This window comes from Protopterus annectens, chromosome 15.part0 (genome assembly GCF_019279795.1).
Source record: "Protopterus annectens isolate FY-2018-M chromosome 15.part0, PAN1.0, whole genome shotgun sequence".
Classification (NCBI taxonomy): Eukaryota; Metazoa; Chordata; order Ceratodontiformes; family Protopteridae; genus Protopterus; species Protopterus annectens.
In genome coordinates, this window is record NC_056749.1 from 732,837,736 (window position 1) to 732,855,599 (window position 17,864).

The 17,864-nt window shown below is 44.6% G+C and overlaps 1 protein-coding gene across 2 annotated transcripts in view; it reads left to right on the plus strand.

Annotated features, from left to right (window-relative positions):
- The window catches only part of FMR1 (FMRP translational regulator 1), a 2,052,104-nt gene that overhangs the window by 1,786,549 nt on the left and 247,691 nt on the right, over nt 1-17,864 (plus strand). For both annotated transcript variants that reach the window (XM_044057587.1, XM_044057588.1), the window contains one exon: nt 5,124-5,206. In XM_044057587.1, coding sequence (XP_043913522.1) covers nt 5,124-5,206 — 83 coding nt within the window. The remainder of the gene's footprint in view (nt 1-5,123; nt 5,207-17,864) is intronic.

A 17,864-nucleotide genomic window follows, 5' to 3' on the forward strand; every position in this document is an offset into this window, starting at 1 on the left:
TCCCAGATGGCATTCCTCACTCCAGAGAAACAAGTTTATTTGACAACCTACTTCAAACTACTGGCCACAAAGACCCAACTATCTGCAAGGAAAATACTGCAAGCCCTGGGGTTCATGGCCTCTTGCATTCTACTAATTCCATATGCAAGACTGCATATAAGGAAACTACAATGGTATCTAAAAAGCCTATGGTGTCAACATTCTCAGGACCTGTAATCATTGATTCCTCTCATTCCTTGCGTAAAGACCGAGTTTCTTTGGTGGGCAGAGGCCTGCTACCACAACAAGGGGCTCCCATTCACTTTACCCCCTGCTGCCCAAACCCTAACAACAGACGCATCAGATTATACATGGAGGGCTCACTTGGCAGGGTAGTACATTCAGGGCAAATGGAACCCGAGACAGATGTACCTGCATATCAATCAAAAAGAAATGTTAGCTATACAGAATTCCCTGACAGCCTTCAAAGACCGCATTCTTCCAGGACAATTATTGGTAAAGACAAAGACAACATCATTGTTATGTGGTGCATAAACAAGCAGGGGGGAACTCACTCGTACCCTCTCTGCAGACTAGCCATGGCTCTGTGGAACACAGCCTTGAGCTGTCAGGTGCACCTACAAGCTCAATTCCTGCCAGGCAAGCTAAATTCACTTGCAGATGACTTAATCATAAATCTCATGGACCCACACGAATGGAAACTAGAACCAAAAATATTCAACCTCTTGAGGAACAAATGGGGGACTCCAGAGGTAGACTTGTTTGCCTCCACTCAGAACTACCAATTGGACAAATGCTGCATAAGGACTTCCCACAGTCAAGCTTGGAGAGTGGATGGCCCTGTCCTTCACCTGGAAAAGCCTCTCGGTTTATGCCTTTCCCCCTCTGCATCTCCTCTCGAAAGTTCTGCTAAAGATCGAACAGGACAAACCAAGGACAATACTGATTGCACCAGACTGGCAACACCAACACTGGTGTACCCCCTCTTGTGCAGTATGACACTGCTGGAACCATGGCACCTGCCTCAGACCCTTTCCCTGCTGTCCCAGCAGGAGGGCCCGATTCTGCACCCTCAGCTTCAAACCCTGAACCTTGCAGCATGGTTAATTCCTTGAGCTCTCCAATAGCATCCCTCAATAAGCAGGTGCTAGATGTCATTCTGTAGGCAAGGAGGCCTAGTACTAGAAAATCCTATGCTGAAAAGTGGAAAAGATACTGTTCCTGGAGCCAGACTCAGGCGATGGGCACAATGGTGCCCAGCTTACCTCATATTCTTCAGTACTTAACAGAGATACTCCACAAGGGCCTTTTCTTCTTGTCAATTAAAATTCATGCCTCTGCCATTTCAGCACATAATACTGAGCCACCCCTCTTCTCTCACCCCCTGCTAAAGCAATTCCTCAGAGGGGCCAAAAATGTAAGACCACCCAGGAGAGCCCCTACTCTAACCTGGGACCTTAACTTTGTATTGGAAAAGCTCACTCTACCTCCTTTTGAGCCAGCTGCAACTACAGAGCTGAAATTCCTTTCTTGGAAAACAGCCTTCCTTCTAGCCATCACTTCAGCAAGAAGAGTGCCTGAATTACAGGCCCTCATGGCAGTGGAGCCCTCGAAAGACATGCGTGAATGGGCATGCCTTCTTTGAAGGTTGGGTGTCGGGCTGGCACCTTGGCACCATAAAAATCGTCTGCCAATCATTAGCGGACTGGAGTTCCACTGTGGCGACCCCTAACCGGGAAAAGCCGAAAGAAAAACAACAACATGGAAGTGGAACCCTTCATCATCTTCCATGCAGGCAGGGTGTCCCTCAGGACCAATCCTTCTTTTATGCCCAAGGTGGTGTCTAGTGTGGCCCTTAATCAGTCCATTCATTTGCCTACTTTTTTTCCCGAATCCACAAAACAAAGGAGAACGAATACTGCACTCTTTGGAGGTGCACAGACAACTTAGATTTTATTTGGACAGGACTAAGCCTCTCAGAAAATCTGAACAGCTGCTAGTTGGCTTTGCTGCAGGGGCAGAGGGGAAGGCCATTTCAAAGCAAACCATTTCTAAGTGGGTAGCCCATTGCATTCATTTCTGCTATAAGCCAGATGGAAAACATACCCCACAGGGGATAAGATCACATTCCACCACGGCTGCATCTACCGCTACAGCCTTTCTCAGAGGTGTCCCTACCTGGGACATCCTAGAAGCTGCTACCTGGAGCTCTGTACATACCTTCACCAAGCAATACCACATGCCTATTTTTTTCTAAATCCAGAGCTGTTTTTGCTTAATAGCTGGTCCTAATGCTCTCTAACTTCCTCCTCCATTCCTTAGCTTTGGGAATCAACCAAAATGTAATGACTGCAACAGTGAAACACGAAGAATATAGTACAGTTGTGTACACTTACCATAAATGTAGATGTTCGTGTGTATTCACTGTTGCAGTCCTGGTTACCCTCCCTCCACCCCCCCCTGACTTCTCTTGGCTATGCCTTTTTTCTAGTTTAGTGTATTTAAGCTTTCTGGTGTATTCGCTTTTTGTTGGAGGTGTAACCTGACATATCATTGCTTCCCATTATGGGGACACCTGACATCTGGGGCAAGAAAAACTGATGTAATGGCATTGGCTGCATGTTTTATACCCCTGATGACCTGACGTCATGGAAGAAGAGACAGCATCTGACGCAGTGATCCAAGACTTTGATATTCAGGCCGGCTGAGGGCTAGCTGCAAGCAGATAACCCAAATGTAATGACTGCAACAGTGAATACACTTGAACATCTACATTTATGGTAAGTGTACACAACTGTACTTTCTTTGATGATAACTGGTAGATGAATAGTGGAGGGTATTTCTTGGTGGGGGGGGGGGGGTAACCCGAGGTGATGGGTAATTGAATTTCAGCTGAATGTGTTGGCCAACAGATTTGTCATATCTTCTGACTGAGTATAGGGGGTGTGTTCTACAACTAATTCCGCACATTGTTGAGTGTTGCCCTTAAGGTTGCAGACATAGGTAAAAAATGCCTTATGGTTATCCTTAGCTTGGGAAGTTATTTTTGTCTCAGAATTTGCTTTTGAACACTTGAGTATTCCCCTGATTTGCTTGTTTAGACTAATCAGGATGATTCACAAGTTATCTTTTTGTGGTCCGGTCCCCATGTGCATTTAGCAGAGTGCCATGAAGAAGATGAGCCGTGGTCTGTCTGTGAAGGGTGCCCCCTTACTTCTATAAGGGGTGTTATTTACATGAAGCCTTGTGTCTCCATCAAAGCTCTGGTTAAGTTTTATCTTGCCGCCACCAGGGAAATCACACCTACCCATTGTGCCCTCAAGTCCAAGCTACCCTTGAGAAGTGAGTGGTCTGCATTCCTTCACTCATTCCTGTCTGTACTGGGGTCACTGATCTGACATTGGTGACAGTCAGGGCTTCTTCCCTTCATACTACAGTGGATTATTTTCTGTTGTAATTACACCTGAGATGTGTTATAGACCATTATTTTATTTGCCATACCGATCAGAAGTTAAATACATAATGTCCACTGGAAACTGAATGTACTACAAAATATCAGACTGTGACAGTGAAAGCCATATGAACCCTGCATTTCATTACCTTTCTTTAAAAGGCCATGTCTTAGCCTTCCATTGAGATTTTCAGGTGTTAAGCTACAAAATTCACCAGTGACTGCTATTCTCCCCTGAAAGATTTCAGTGGAACTCTATGATAATTTGACACCACCACTTTATCTACTTCAAACTGTGTTATTTTAGCTATGACATGTTTCAGATTTATTATTTTTTGTGAAATATATAGTGTTACTGTTTGTATAGTGACAACTCAGTATAGATGTATTCTAGACTGCTACTCTAATCTGTAATGTTCAGACATTCATACTGCACCTAAAATGAGCATGGAGTACAATGCAGAATGTGAAACCCTATATTTGTTACCACTGTATAAAGTCATCATTATGAAGCAACTGCCAGTTGTATTGGCATAGTGGGTTAATACTATGACCTGAGTTTGATTAACAACTTGAGTTCTTGGTGGTATTAGTGAGAGGTTAGATGCAGTTTTGCTTGGTCTGCTCTGCTTAGGATGAGGGTGCCTGGGGTGCATATTTCCTTGGTTGAATCCCTGGTGGAGACGGACAATTCCACAAGAGTGCTTGCTTCATGGTGGGCAGGGGTGTCCTGAGGTGTTGTATCCTTCATAGAAATGATTGATACACCCTCTCTGATGTCAGTTGCACATTGAACCCTGACCATGTTGCTGATCATGCACATTGAAGTTAGGGCCACATTAAAAAAAGGAGAGAGAGCAGCACTTGGTGGCTTCCTAAATGTCCCCTCTTGGTCAGCTCTTGTGTGGGAAATGAATAAATTAGTTGACTATGAAAGGGTCTAGGGATTGCCAGGTAAGCACTGACACTTTTTGCTATGAGAAACCAACCTCAAGTGCTTAGCTTCATAGTAGTGGGGTATGGATTGGAACGCTATTTCCTGTTGCTTTGTAACATGGGAAAAAGTCAGAAAACAAGCTAATGAAAGGTAGCACGTCTCACTTTGAGGTTCACTTTCCCATTCATTTTAATAGGAAGCTGTGGGATAATTATTTCACAATTAGTTAATGTGACAGTAAATTAATTATCCCACAAGGGTCCTGAACATGAGAAAAGCCTTTTGTAATTTCAGTCTGCTTTTACCAGTTGAAAAAAATAAAGATGTGTTGAAAAGGAGAATACTTTGTACCCACAGTAGCAGGACATTACTGTGGTGACCAAGTATTCTCAGCATCTGTAGTTAAGGTGTTAATGTAGGATTTTTTTTATTTAATTGTTTTATAGTAGCTGGCAACTGTTATCCGATGATCTCATGTTACAGTTGAATACATCACATGTAGCATTTCTCACATGTGAAGATACAGCATTACTTAGTATATTGTTTTTACAGCATTACTTAGTATATTGTTTTACAGCATCACTTAGTATATTGTTTTTACAGCATCACTTAGTATATTGTTTTTACAGCATTACTTAGTATATTGTTTTTAACACTGTTATTTGGTAAGATGCATTACAGCATCTGTAAGAACAGTTTGTGATTAATGTGATGTTTGTTCAATGGTATTTTTAGGAAATGAGGATTTGTCGCGAATGGACAATAGGCCACGTGGGTCAAGAGATGCAAAAGGAAGAACAGGCAATGGGGCACATCAGGTAATACATTTTTCAGTGTTCTTTTCCTTAATCATTGGTTTGCTGCTATATATTTGAATTATAGCATCACTTAGAGTTTGGAATTTATAAAATCAAATGTAACCTCCCTGAACTCTAACTTAACAGCTGTCTGTTTATTTTAAAGGGGTAGGAGATGCTCAGACTGCCTTATATTCTTTTATCATTTTATGCCTTAAATTTCACCACAGCGCTGTTGTGAATACATTCTGTCCTTTCTGTGTAAGATACTTTTGCTGTATTGCTCAAAACCATTCTGCATTGTAACACCCGTGTTCTTACCCCTTTTTCTTGAGCAGCCTTAAAAGATAAATTGCTGCATCAGTGCAGCCTGGAAACAAGATATAAATTAAGTGGTGCATGCATTCAGTAAATAGAAAATAAAAAGACCTGTTATCCAGAGTACACATTTTCACTTCTCTAGACCCCAGCTTGGATATTTTTGAAATTTGCCTCCCTTGCTGGGGGGGTACCCTCACATGCATGTCAGATTAAAAGAGTTTGCCCTGCACCCAGAGGTTCTTTTGTGCTGCTCATAAAGTTTGGATCTTGCTTGTTTTGCTCAGTATGTAAAAACTTGCATTTGATTCCTGAGAAATAGAAGTTGTCTTACTGATCACTTGGCTGCTAGGTCTCAAAACAAGTTCCATATCAGCATTTCCTGTACTGAAAGAGCTTAATATAAAGTACTGCTTAAATTGCCAGCATTTCAAGTCCTGTTACCCAGAGACACTGGAGGAAGAAGCTTCAGCCCAAGTTTCTTCTCGAAAGATGTTTGTTTTGAAGAGGGATCAGCAGGGTCCTTCTGTCAGGTGCCTGTTGAAATTCTGAGGAATTGTAATTGTGATCCCCAGCATAGCAGAACTAGTACAAATTTGGAAATATGTACTACGACTGAGACTGCAGGACTTCTTTTTCTCTGAGGTGCAATACCCCACATTCCTGATGACTCTCTTTTTTAAAGAGACCCTCAGAGTAAGTCTCGTGATGTCCTCCATGGAGTGGCTTTGTAAATGAGATTTGGGAAGTGAGAAGAAGGGGTCTTTGTTCATTCTATTCTTGGAGCCTAATAGTCTCTGTCCATTTTGTCGGCATCTGGATACCACTAGCTTTGCTTGCAAGAAGGTATATGTCATCCCAACTAACCGGAGTGAGATCCGCCCTAAGCATCCTAGGGAAAACTCCTTTGTTAATCTCTGCAGTACAACATAAATCCCAGAGATTACACCACCTTTCTGCCTTATATTCTGATAAAGAAGTCTGTGACTTTAGACATGGTAGGCAGTATAATGTTTTCTTCTACCACTTTAGATCTCAGATCACTGTACTCTGTCTCTCACCTGTCCAGATTCCAGTCCTCTTTAGTGGGTCAGACATTGGAAAAACTTTCCTTTGCCTGATTTTGGTGTCAGAGAAGAGCTATCTGCAACCTTTCCACTGCTTCTGTGGGGAACCTTTTTGTCCACTGTAGTACTAACTGTGATAATGCTGTAGCTAAGCCATGAGACTCTTATCTCTCTGGGGTGGATGATGTGACTGAGACTTTTATCATTTAAAGACAAATTCAGGCAGGTTATCTGGAATGCCCACAGTTGCATGGTGGTTATCTTTGACAGTTCCTCCAGGATTCGGTTTCAGGCATCTTAAGAAGAAAAAGGCCTTTACTGCTGTCCAAGGCCTCTCTAACCATTTATTTTCAACCAGACCAACCCCAGCTGAAAAGTTCCCTCTCAGAAATGGGAGGTTTCCCAAACATCATGCAGTTTTGCCACCACTCTCTGCACCTTCTTAGTTCCCCAATAAGATGGTTCTAAACAGCCCAGCAGTTTCAGTCCTGACTGCATTTAGAACACTGTGTGTGGGTGTCTGTGTGTTCACAAAATCTTCTCTGAATTTGCTGCAAATTGGCGAGCCATTTCAAAAAACGGGTAGATTCCCAACTTAATCATGAGTAGCCATGTATTAAACCGTATATATTTTTTTCTGTATACGTTTTGCTTCTACACCTGCTCACCATCAGCATTTCTTCATTTATTCTTGGGCCCATGTGTTTTCCATAATAATGACATCATGGCCACTCCCCTGGGTAAAAACCAGCTAAAGGGGAACATCAATCAGGCAGGTATAAAACTTATTGTACCCCAGTATCCATTGACCATCAGTCTCCCTGTAGTTAGCTTCCCACCAAATGGCTCGGCAGTTCCATGGTTCTTTGGCTGCTCCTGTGGAGTAAAGGGATGAAGTCCTGACTACGGTCCAGTTGACCTTGGTTCGATTACTGGCCCAAGTGATGAAGTGGCAGGGAGAGATGGGAGTGCCCATCCAAAGTGGTAGGGCATTCATCAGATGTAATTGAGGAGTGTGGGAGGTGGGGCAAGGAGTGGGTATGGGCATATAAAGAATCCCCCAGGATTGAAATAAATAAGGCCAAGCCCCCAGGACAACCCTAGGATCCACAGTCATTCACAACAATGCCAGAGTAAGTCTGGGTGGAGTGGGAGATAAGCTGTTTGGCCCAGCGTGGGGTTGGGGCAGTAGGGGTTGGGCCAGTTAAATGATGTCCTAAGGCTGACCAAAAAAAAATACTAAAAAAAAATAATTAAAAGTTTCCTGCTTCTGATTGCCATTTGGTTATCTCAGCTGACATACAAGAAATGCTATCACCATCCACCATCTTCTGCAGCCTTAAACCCACCTAGTGGCTTACCACCACTTCCAGATCCCATCCAGTGCAGTGCACACTGTGAAGCTCAAATGCACTAATGACAAGGTGTGTATGTTTTGTCCCTGACCCCTACCCCTGGTGGCTAACATAAATGCTTGTTTCACAATGGGAGGCCTAATATGCTGATGTTCATCGTGTTACCCTGCTGCAGTCATCACACTTGGGTTATCCTGTCGTCAGATGGTCCCGCAGTCGGCCGGATTTCCAAAGTCTTGGTCTGACGTCGGTTGCTGTCGCCTCATCCCTGACGTCAGCGCGCCAGGGGTACATATATTGCAACCGACGCCATTTTCTTCAGTCTTTCTTGCCGCGTGGTGCCCGAAGCAGAAGCAGTTCGCAAGTGCCGGTCGTCCGACTCCTGAGATTTTCGAATTCGAATTTCAGACCGAAGTCTTCTATAAAGCTAAGTACCCCATTGGGGAAACTTTTCTTGCCTCAGACTGATGTCAGAAAAAGTTAACAAAATTTATTTCTTGTGGGAAGCAAATACCTCATAAGGATTTTCATTCTTATTGCATACCTTGCCTAGGCCCTGATCACGACGTCACTTGTCGTTTTTATGCCAGATTTAATAAACGTACTATTAAAAGACGATTTGATTTCGCAAGACACTTTTTTGGTAGAAAATTTAACTATAACATGCCGTCGGAGCTACCGACTACCGGCGTGTACAAAAAGCGCAGGGACAAGGACCGACAGCCCAGGTCTAAGCCCGATTCCGAGGCCTCGGTTGATCCGGTCTCCGATTCTCCGGTTATCAGTTAGGCTCCAACGCAGCCTCTGACTACCGCAGTTCTGGAACCTGAGACCGCTACAGATATTTTGACGGAATGTACTAGGCCGACGCAGCCTTTTACTTCAGGCCCTTCCGACGATTTACCTTCCAAGGACGTCGGTACTTCTGAAATGCCATCGGTTTCTGAAGGCGTTTTCAGACCGACGACTCTTACAGTCAAAACGTTTTCCAAGTCGAAGACTCCTTCTAAATCGAAAAAGGCTTCACTTCAGTCTCCTGTTCAAGGCCCTATGCCTAAGAAACAGATGCTCAAAATGGCTGAAGATTTGATTTCTCTTATCAGGGGTTCACAGCCTCCTCCTGACAAAAGGCCTAGACAAGAGGAAGAGTCTGCTTCCTCTGAACAACTGTCTATTTCTTCGGATTCCTCTGAGGACCAAGACTATTCCTTCTCTCCTTATGAAGATTCTGATGCTGAGGACTCTATTCCCTCAGCTTCCCCTCCAGAAGATTACTCTTTTGGGGAAACTTTACACACTATGAGGGAACATTTTCACTGAGAAGGTCAGGATTACTCTGATTCCAAGAAAAAGCTCAGAGAGTTTCTTTTACTCCCCCAACACAGACCTCTAGCCATCCCTCCTGTTTTGGACATTGTGGATGATGTCTACTTAGAATCAAGTTTCAACCCTGACTCTCTACCCCTGCCCCGGCCAAGCCTGACAGATACTACAGAGTACCTGATTCCCACAAATTCCTTTACAAAAGCCCAGTAGCTGACCCAGAGACTATCTCCCAGGGTCCCAAGGGGGCTAAGGCTTCCATGGCTAAAAATCCAGTACCTTCTGAAAGGGATTCAAGAGCACTACACAGATGGGGGAAAAAGGTTTATACCTCAGCCACTTTAGCTATGAGAGCACTAAACTGTCAATTTCATATGCTTAAGTATCAACAATTTCTGATCTCTCAGTTAAAACAAAAGATAACCACCTTACCTCAACAATCTGAAATGAAAGAAGTACAGGATTTGTTGCACGCCACCGAGCAGGTGGGCAAACATACCTTACAATGTGGGTTTGATTCTTTAGAGGCCTCCTGCAGAGCAGCTGTCACGCCTGGTTAAAAGAACAAAGTCTGCCTGATCATGTTAAAGCAAAACTACTAGATGCTCCCTTACAGCAGGATGTTCTTTTTGGTGTTAAAGCAGAAGAAGTTTTAAAGAAAATGGAAGATAAGGCGAAATCAATGCAGACAGTCAAAGATTTCCTACAAGTCCAACCCCCTTGCTTCAGCAGAAACTGGCCAACAAAAAATTGGTCCTTTCCAGCCACTGACAGGCCTCAGAGGGGCAAATACAGGCGCCCAAGGGGCAGAGGACAACCACAAGCTCAGTATAAGCCTCGCCAATGGGGCACTCCAACCCAGAAGGGAGGAGAAGACAGGTCTCAACCCACCAGAAGGCAAACTCAATGACTTGCACCTCAGCTGGCCAAACAAAGCTCTTTTGTCAGCCCCCTTGGGGGGAAAACTAGCACTATTTGCAGACAACTGGCACATGGTCACAAAGGACAAATGGGTCCTAGACATAATTTTACGAGGATACAGATTCCACTTTCACACCTTGCCAATAAAAAGAGGAATGCCAAATCTGCCACAAAATCAAAGGGCAGAGGCTCAAAAACAAATCACAGCTCTCATGGCCATGAGAGCCATTCAAAGGGTACCAACTCAAGAGCAAGGCCAAGGATTTTACTCAAGACTCTTCGTAGTACCCAGAAAAGAAAATGCTTGGAGACCAATTCTGGACCTTTCAATTCTAAACACTTACTTACAAGTTCCCAAATTCAAGATGCTAACACTACAGCAGCTACTTCCCATGTTGGGCAAGGAAGCATGGCTGGTAACGCTGGACCTCAAGGAGGCATACCTGCATGCCCCTATCAGACAAAGTTGCAGAAGATACCTCCGTTTCATTGCAGGTTCAACCCATTATCAATTCTCTGCACTGCCCTTTGGCTTATCTACTGCGCCCAGAGTATTCACAAAATGCCTGGCACCAGTAATTGCATACTGCAGACAAAGAGGAATTCAAATATATCCATATCTGGACGACTGCCTCATCCAAGCAGAAAGAAAAGACATTCTCTTACAACATCTGGCTTTTGTGAAGCATCTACTAAATTGTCTGGGGTACACAGTAAACGAAAAGAAGTCAAAACTAGTACCCTCACAAAAATTGACATTCCTGGGTGCCAGCTTGGACACAACGTCCCAGAAGGCTTATCTTACACCAGACAAGCAATTACAACTGACTCAATATTTCAAGACAATGGCAACAAAGACCCAATTAACTGCAAGAAAAATTCTGCAGGCTTTGGGCTTCATGGCATCTTGCATTCTGATAATACCATTTGCAGAACTGCATATGAGGAAATTACAGTGGTACCTAAAAAGCGTATGGTCTCAACACAGCCACAGCGTGGACACAATGATATCTCTCATTCCCTGCCTTCAACAGGAATTTCTATGGTGGGCACAGGCATGTCACCTCAACAAGGGTCAGCGTTTCACCTTGCCCCCACCCAGGCAAACTATCACAACAGATGCTTCAGACTATGCCTGGGGGGCACACATGGCAGGGGAATGCATTCAAGGCCTATGGACTGCAGAACAAAGAAAACTGCACATATGCTAGCTGTACAGAAAGCTCTGACAGCCTTCAAGGATCTACTACAGCCAGGACAACTTGCAATAAAGATGGACAACACCACAGTAATGTGGTACATAAACAAACAAGGGGGCACACATTCCTACCCTCTTTGCAGGCAAGCAATAATCTTATGGAACACAGCTCTGGCCTACCAAGTCCAGTTACAAGCTCAATTCCTGCCAGGACAGAAAAACACATTGGCAGACGACCTAAGCAGAAACATCAAAGATCCCCACGAGTGGAAGCTAGACCCACAAATATTTACAATGATAACTCAAAGATGGGGTCTACCAAATATAGACCTGTTTGCCAGTCCTCAAAACTACCAGCTGACAAAATTTGTACAAGGACATTCCACCATCAAGCTTGGAAAGTGGACGCTCTCTCCTTCAGTTGGAAAAACCTGACAGCATATGCCTTTCCTCCATTACCTCTTCTCACAAAGGTTCTTTTGAAGGTCAAAAAGGAGAAACCTTGACTGATTCTCATAGCCCCAGACTGGCCACGCCAGCACTAGTACTCGCTATTGAAGAATATGGCTCACAGCCCACCATGGATATTGCCTCAAATACCTCATTTGCTCACGCAGCAAGACAAGCAGATTCTACACAGCCAGATCAAAACCTTAAACCTGGCTGCATGGCAAATCAATTAAGCATCCCACCAGCCCCTCTTTCACAAGCAGTACTGGATGTTATTCTAGAGGCCAGGAGGCCAAGCACCAGGAAGGCTTACTCGGACAAATGGAAAAGGTTTTATGCTTGGAACCAAGCTAAAGGCCAAGACTCAACTCAGCCTCATATGCCTCACATTCTGCAGTATTTAGCTGAGAATGTTGCATAAAGGACTTTCCTTCTCCTCTATTAAAATCCATGCTTCAGCTATTTCAGCTCACTACGACACAAATCCACCTTTATTTTCAAATCCTCTTCTAAGGCAGTTCCTCAGAGGGGCAAAAAACATTAGACCACCTAGAAGAGCCCCTACACCAACATGGGACCTTAACTTTGTTCTGGCAAAACTAACGCTACCTCCCTTTGAACCAGCTTTTTCTGCAGACCTTCAGTTCCTATCCTGGAAGACTGCCCTGCTCCTGGCAATAACTTCTGCTAGGAGAGTCTCAGAATTACAGGCAATTATGGCAGTGGAACCTTTCCTCATTTTTCATCAAGACAGAGTTTCTCTATGAACTAATCCTTCCTTCATGCCTAAGGTGGTTTCCAGTGTAGCTTTAAATCAAACCATCCACCTACCCACTTTCTTCCCCAATCCACAGAACAAAGGTGAGAGACTCCTGCATTCCTTGGACATTCACAGACAGCTTCGTTACTACTTGGATAAAACTAAGGCTTTCAGAAAAACTGACCAGCTCTTTGTTTCCTATGCTACAGCTTCTCAGGGGAGGGCCATATCCAAGCAAACCATTTCTAAATGGATAGGCCATTGCATACGATTCTGCTATACCCATCATGGGAAACCAGATGTTCATCGTGCATACAGCTGCAGTCATAACAGATGGGTTCTCCTGCCGTCAGGCGGGTCCTCGGTCGGCCGAATTCCAAAGTCTAGGTCCGGCGTCGATTGTCGTCGCTTCTTCCCTGACGTCAGTGCGACAGGGGTATAAAGGAACCAGCCGATGCCATTTTCTTCAGTCTTTCTTGCTGCGCGGTGCCCGAAGCAGAAGCAGTTCGCAAGTGCCGGTCGGCCAGCTCCTGAAATTACGAAATTTGGAAACCGAAGTCTTCTTAAAGGCTAAGTACCCGTTGAAACTTTTCTTGCCTCAGACCGATGTCAGACAAAGTTAATAATTGTATTTCTTGTGGGAAGCAAATACCGCATAAGGATTTCCATTCCCTCTGTATACCTTGTTTAGGCCCAGACCACGACGTCTCGGTCTGTCGCTTTTGTGCTACATTCAACAAACGCACTATTAAGCGTCGGGCGGAGTTCGCCCAGCATTATTTTGGGAAAGCATTTAACTATACCATGTCGTCGGATACTCCGACTCGGGTTTTGTCAAAAAAATGCAAAGACAAAGGACCGATACACGAGGTCCGCGGCCTCTACCGACACCATGCCAAAGCCGACTACACGCAGCCCCTGATTACTGACGACACTTCTTTGACAGTGTTTCCTGTGCCCGAGGTCGCAGGCTCCTCGGCCCGCACCCCGACTACAGATACCGAAGCCACTCTTGGCGTTGAAACTCAGAATGTGGACAGGTCCACCTCCACTCAAGGTGTCTTCAGACCTTCCTCTTCTTTCTCCATCAAGGCTTTCACAAAGTCTAAAGCATCCCTGCACCCTAAGAGACCAGCTACACAGGGCCCATCTACAGGCCTCATGCCTAAGAAACAGATGCTTAAAATGGCTGAGGATTTAATTACTCTAATCAGAGGTTCTCAGCCCCCACCGGACAAAAGGCCCAGAGTGGAGGAAGATTCCCCCTCCTCTGACCAGGGCTCCATTATTTCAGAGCACTGTGATGATGAGGAACATTCTTACTCCCCTTTTGAAGACTCTGATGCGGAGGAGTCCATCCCTTCTGTATCCCCCGCTGAGGATTACTCATTTGGGGAAACTTTGCATACCTTAAGGGAACACTTCCACTGGGAAGGCCAGGATTATTCAGATTCCAAGAAAAGGCTCAGGGAATTTCTTTTGTTATCTCAGCATAGGCCTCTGGCTATACCTCCTGTCTTGGACATACTAGATTATGTTTACTCTGAGGCCTGCCTTAACCCGGACTCTGTACCCCCAGCTCCAGTTAAGCCTGACAGGTACTACAGGGTTCCTGACTCACACCAATTTCTTTACAAAAGCCATGCTGCTGACCCAGAAACTATCTCACAGGGCCCCAAGGGAGTGAAGGCCTCCATTGCCAAAAATCCATTGCCCTCCGAGAGAGATTCCAGATCCTTAGAAAGGTGGGGAAAAAAGGTATATACCTCGGCTACCTTATCCATGAGGGCCTTAAACTGTCAGTTTCATATGCTAAAATACCAACAGTTTTTGTTATCACAATTGAAGAGTAAAATGTCACAACCTGAACAACCAGACTTGAAGGAGTTGCAGGATTTGATGCATAGTGCAGAACAAGTGGGTAAGCATACCTTACAATGTGGTTTTGATGCTCTAGAGGCCTCATGTAGAGCTGCTGTTACAGGATCAGTCATACGTAGGCATGCCTGGCTCAAGGAACAAGCCTTGCCTGATCATGTCGAAGCTAAATTACTAGATGCCCCACTTCAAAAGGATGGTGCTAATGCTGAGGAGGTATTAAGGAAAATGGAGGAAAAGGCTAAATCAATGCAAACTGTGAAAGAATTTCTACAGGTTCAACCCCCACGTTTTAGTAGAAATTGGCCTTCCAAAAACTGGTCCTTTCCTGCCACAGACAGACCCCAAAGAGGCAGATACAGGCGCCCGAGGGGCAGAGGACAATCCCAAGGATCGTATAGAGGCAGACAGTGGCAAGCCCCTACACAAAGAGGTGGTGAGGACAACTCGCAATCTTTCAGAAAGCAAACCCAATGACTTTCCCCTTTGCATGCCAACCAGGTTTCAAATGGCAGCCCCCTTAGGAGGAAAGCTGGCATTATTTTCAAAAAACTGGCATGTTGTCACAAAGGACAAATGGATCCTGGACATTATAAACAGAGGCTACAAATTCCATTTTCACACCCTTCCAAAAATGAGAGGCATGCCAAACCTGCCACACAATCAAAGGGCAGAGGCACAAAAACAAATTACAGATCTCATAAACATGAAAGCTATTCAAGAGGTACCTACGCATGAACAAGGTCAAGGTTTTTATTCCAGGCTATTTCTGGTGCCAAGGAAGGGAAAAGATTGGAGACCTATTTTGGATCTATCCATCCTAAACACATTTGTACTCGTACCAAAATTCAAGATGCTCACTCTACAGCAACTTCTTCCCATGCTGGGCAAGGAGTCTTGGCTGGTAACATTGGACCTCAAGGAGGCATACCTGCATGTCCCAATCAGACAAAATTGCAGAAGGTACCTCAGATTTCTTGCAGGTTCAACCCATTATCAATTCTCTGCATTGCCCTTTGGCTTATCTACTGCGCCCAGAGTATTCACGAAATGCCTGGCATCAGTAATTGCATACTGCAGACTTCAAGGGATACAAATATACCCCTATTTGGACGACTGCCTGATCCAAGCGGACAGCAAGCACATTCTTCTGAAACATCTGGCTTATGTAATAATGTTATTGAAATCTCTGGGATACGCAGTCAACAAAAAGAAATCAAGGCTAATACCCTCTCGGAAGATAATTTTCCTGGGTGCCAATTTGGACACAAACACCCAGATGGCCTACCTCACGCCAGAGAAGCAGGGGCAACTAATACAATATTTCAGAACACTAGCAAATTGCACCAGGCTGACTGCAAGGAAAATCCTGCAGGCTCTGGGATTCATGGCATCTTGCATCTTACTAATCCCATGTGCAAAGCTGCACATGAGGAAACTACCTGAAAAACATATGATGTCCTTCAAGGATGCATCTGCAGTCCTTACAAATGGGTTGTCCTGTCGTCAGGCAGCCCTTCGGTCGGCCGGATTCCAAAGTCTGGGTCTGGCTTCGGCTGGTGTCGCACTTCACCCGACTCAACACAGCCACAGTTTGGAAACAATAATATCACTAATTCCATGTCTGCAAAAAGAATTTCTGTGCTGGGCTCAAGCATGTCAATCAAACACAGGTCTTCCATTCAACAAGCCTCAAGCAAATCAAGTCATCACAACAGACGCCTCGGACTACGCCTGGGGGGCGCACATGACAGATCGGTGCATTCAGGGCAAATGGTCCCAAAAAGAAAAGCACCTTCACATCAATCAAAAAGAAATGCTAGCAGTAATAAATGCTATTATAGCTTTCAAGGACCTTCTACAACCAGGTCAAGTATTGATAAGAACGGACAACACCACAGTTATGTGGTACATAAACAAACAGGGAGGAACACATTCTTACCCCCTATGCAGACTGGCCATGTCACTTTGGAACATGGCCATGGACTTACAAATGGAACTACAAGCACAGTACTTGCCAGGCAAGGAAAACACGCTGTCAGACAGCCTAAGCAGGAATATGACGGATCCACACGAATGGAAATTGCATCCAAAAGTTTTTACAGAAATAATTCAAGAATGGGGAAGGCCAGACATAGATCTCTTTGCCTCCCACAAAAATCATCAATTAACAAAATTCTGCTCAAGGATCTTCCATCCAAAGGCCTGGAAAGTGGACGCTCTTTCTTTCAGTTGGACATCAATGACAGTTTATGCCTTCCCTCCTCTTCCTCTGTTGCCCAAAGTTCTATTAAAGACCAAAGCAGACAGACCAAAGATGATTCTCATTGCTCCGGACTGGCCAAGGCAACACTGGTACCCACTCCTGACGCATTCCCCTCCATGGACCCTGCCTCTGATGCCTCTTCTTCTGACTCAGCACAGTTACAAAACTCTTCACAGCCAGCTAAAAACACTCAATCTAGCCGCATGGAAGATTCCTTAGCATCTCAACAGGCCCTACTCTCCAAGGAGGTGCAGGATGTCATTTTGGAGGCCAGAAGGCCATCAACTAGAAAAGCTTACTCCGCAAAATTGAAACGTTTTTGTGTCTGGAATGAGAAAAAGGGGCAGGATCCTGGAAAACTGAATTTACCTCAAATACTACAATATTTGGCTGAACTGCTAAGCAGTGGACTTTCTCCTCCATCAAAATACATGCCTCAGCCATTTCGGCAGAATACAACACTGATCCACCTTTATTCTCTCACCCTCTCTTAAGATAGTTCCTCAGAGGGGCTAAGAATTTAAGGCCTCCAAGGAAACAACCAATACCTGCTTGGGATCTTAATTTCATTCTGGAAAAATTGACCTTGCCTCCTTTTGAGCCAGCTGCCTCATCAGATTTGCAATATTTGTCCTGGAAAACAGCTTTCCTTCTGGCTATCACCTCAGCTCGTAGAGTTTCAGAACTACAGGCTCTCATGGCTGTCCAGCCTTTCATCATCTTCCATCAGGACAGAGTTTCCTTATGAACCAACCTTTATGCCTAAAGTGGTTTCCAGGGTAGCTTTAAATCAGGCCATACATTTACCTACTTTTTATCCTAATCCTCAAAACAAAGGGGAGAGATTACTACATTCCTTGGACATCCACAGGCAGCTGCGTTATTTGGACAGAACAAAGCCTTTCAGAAAATCAGAACAGCTCTTTGTGGCCTATGCGGTAGGAGCTCAAGGGAAGCCAATTTCCAAACAGACAATCTCAAAATGGATAGCCCACTGCATACGCTTTTGCTATTCCTTTCATGGCAAAACTGTTCCTACAGGCATTAGAACTCATTCCACCAGGGCCACAGCCACCTCTGCAGCCTTCTTCAGAGGAGTTCCTACCAAGGATATTTTGGAAGCAGCCACTTGGAGTTCTGTGC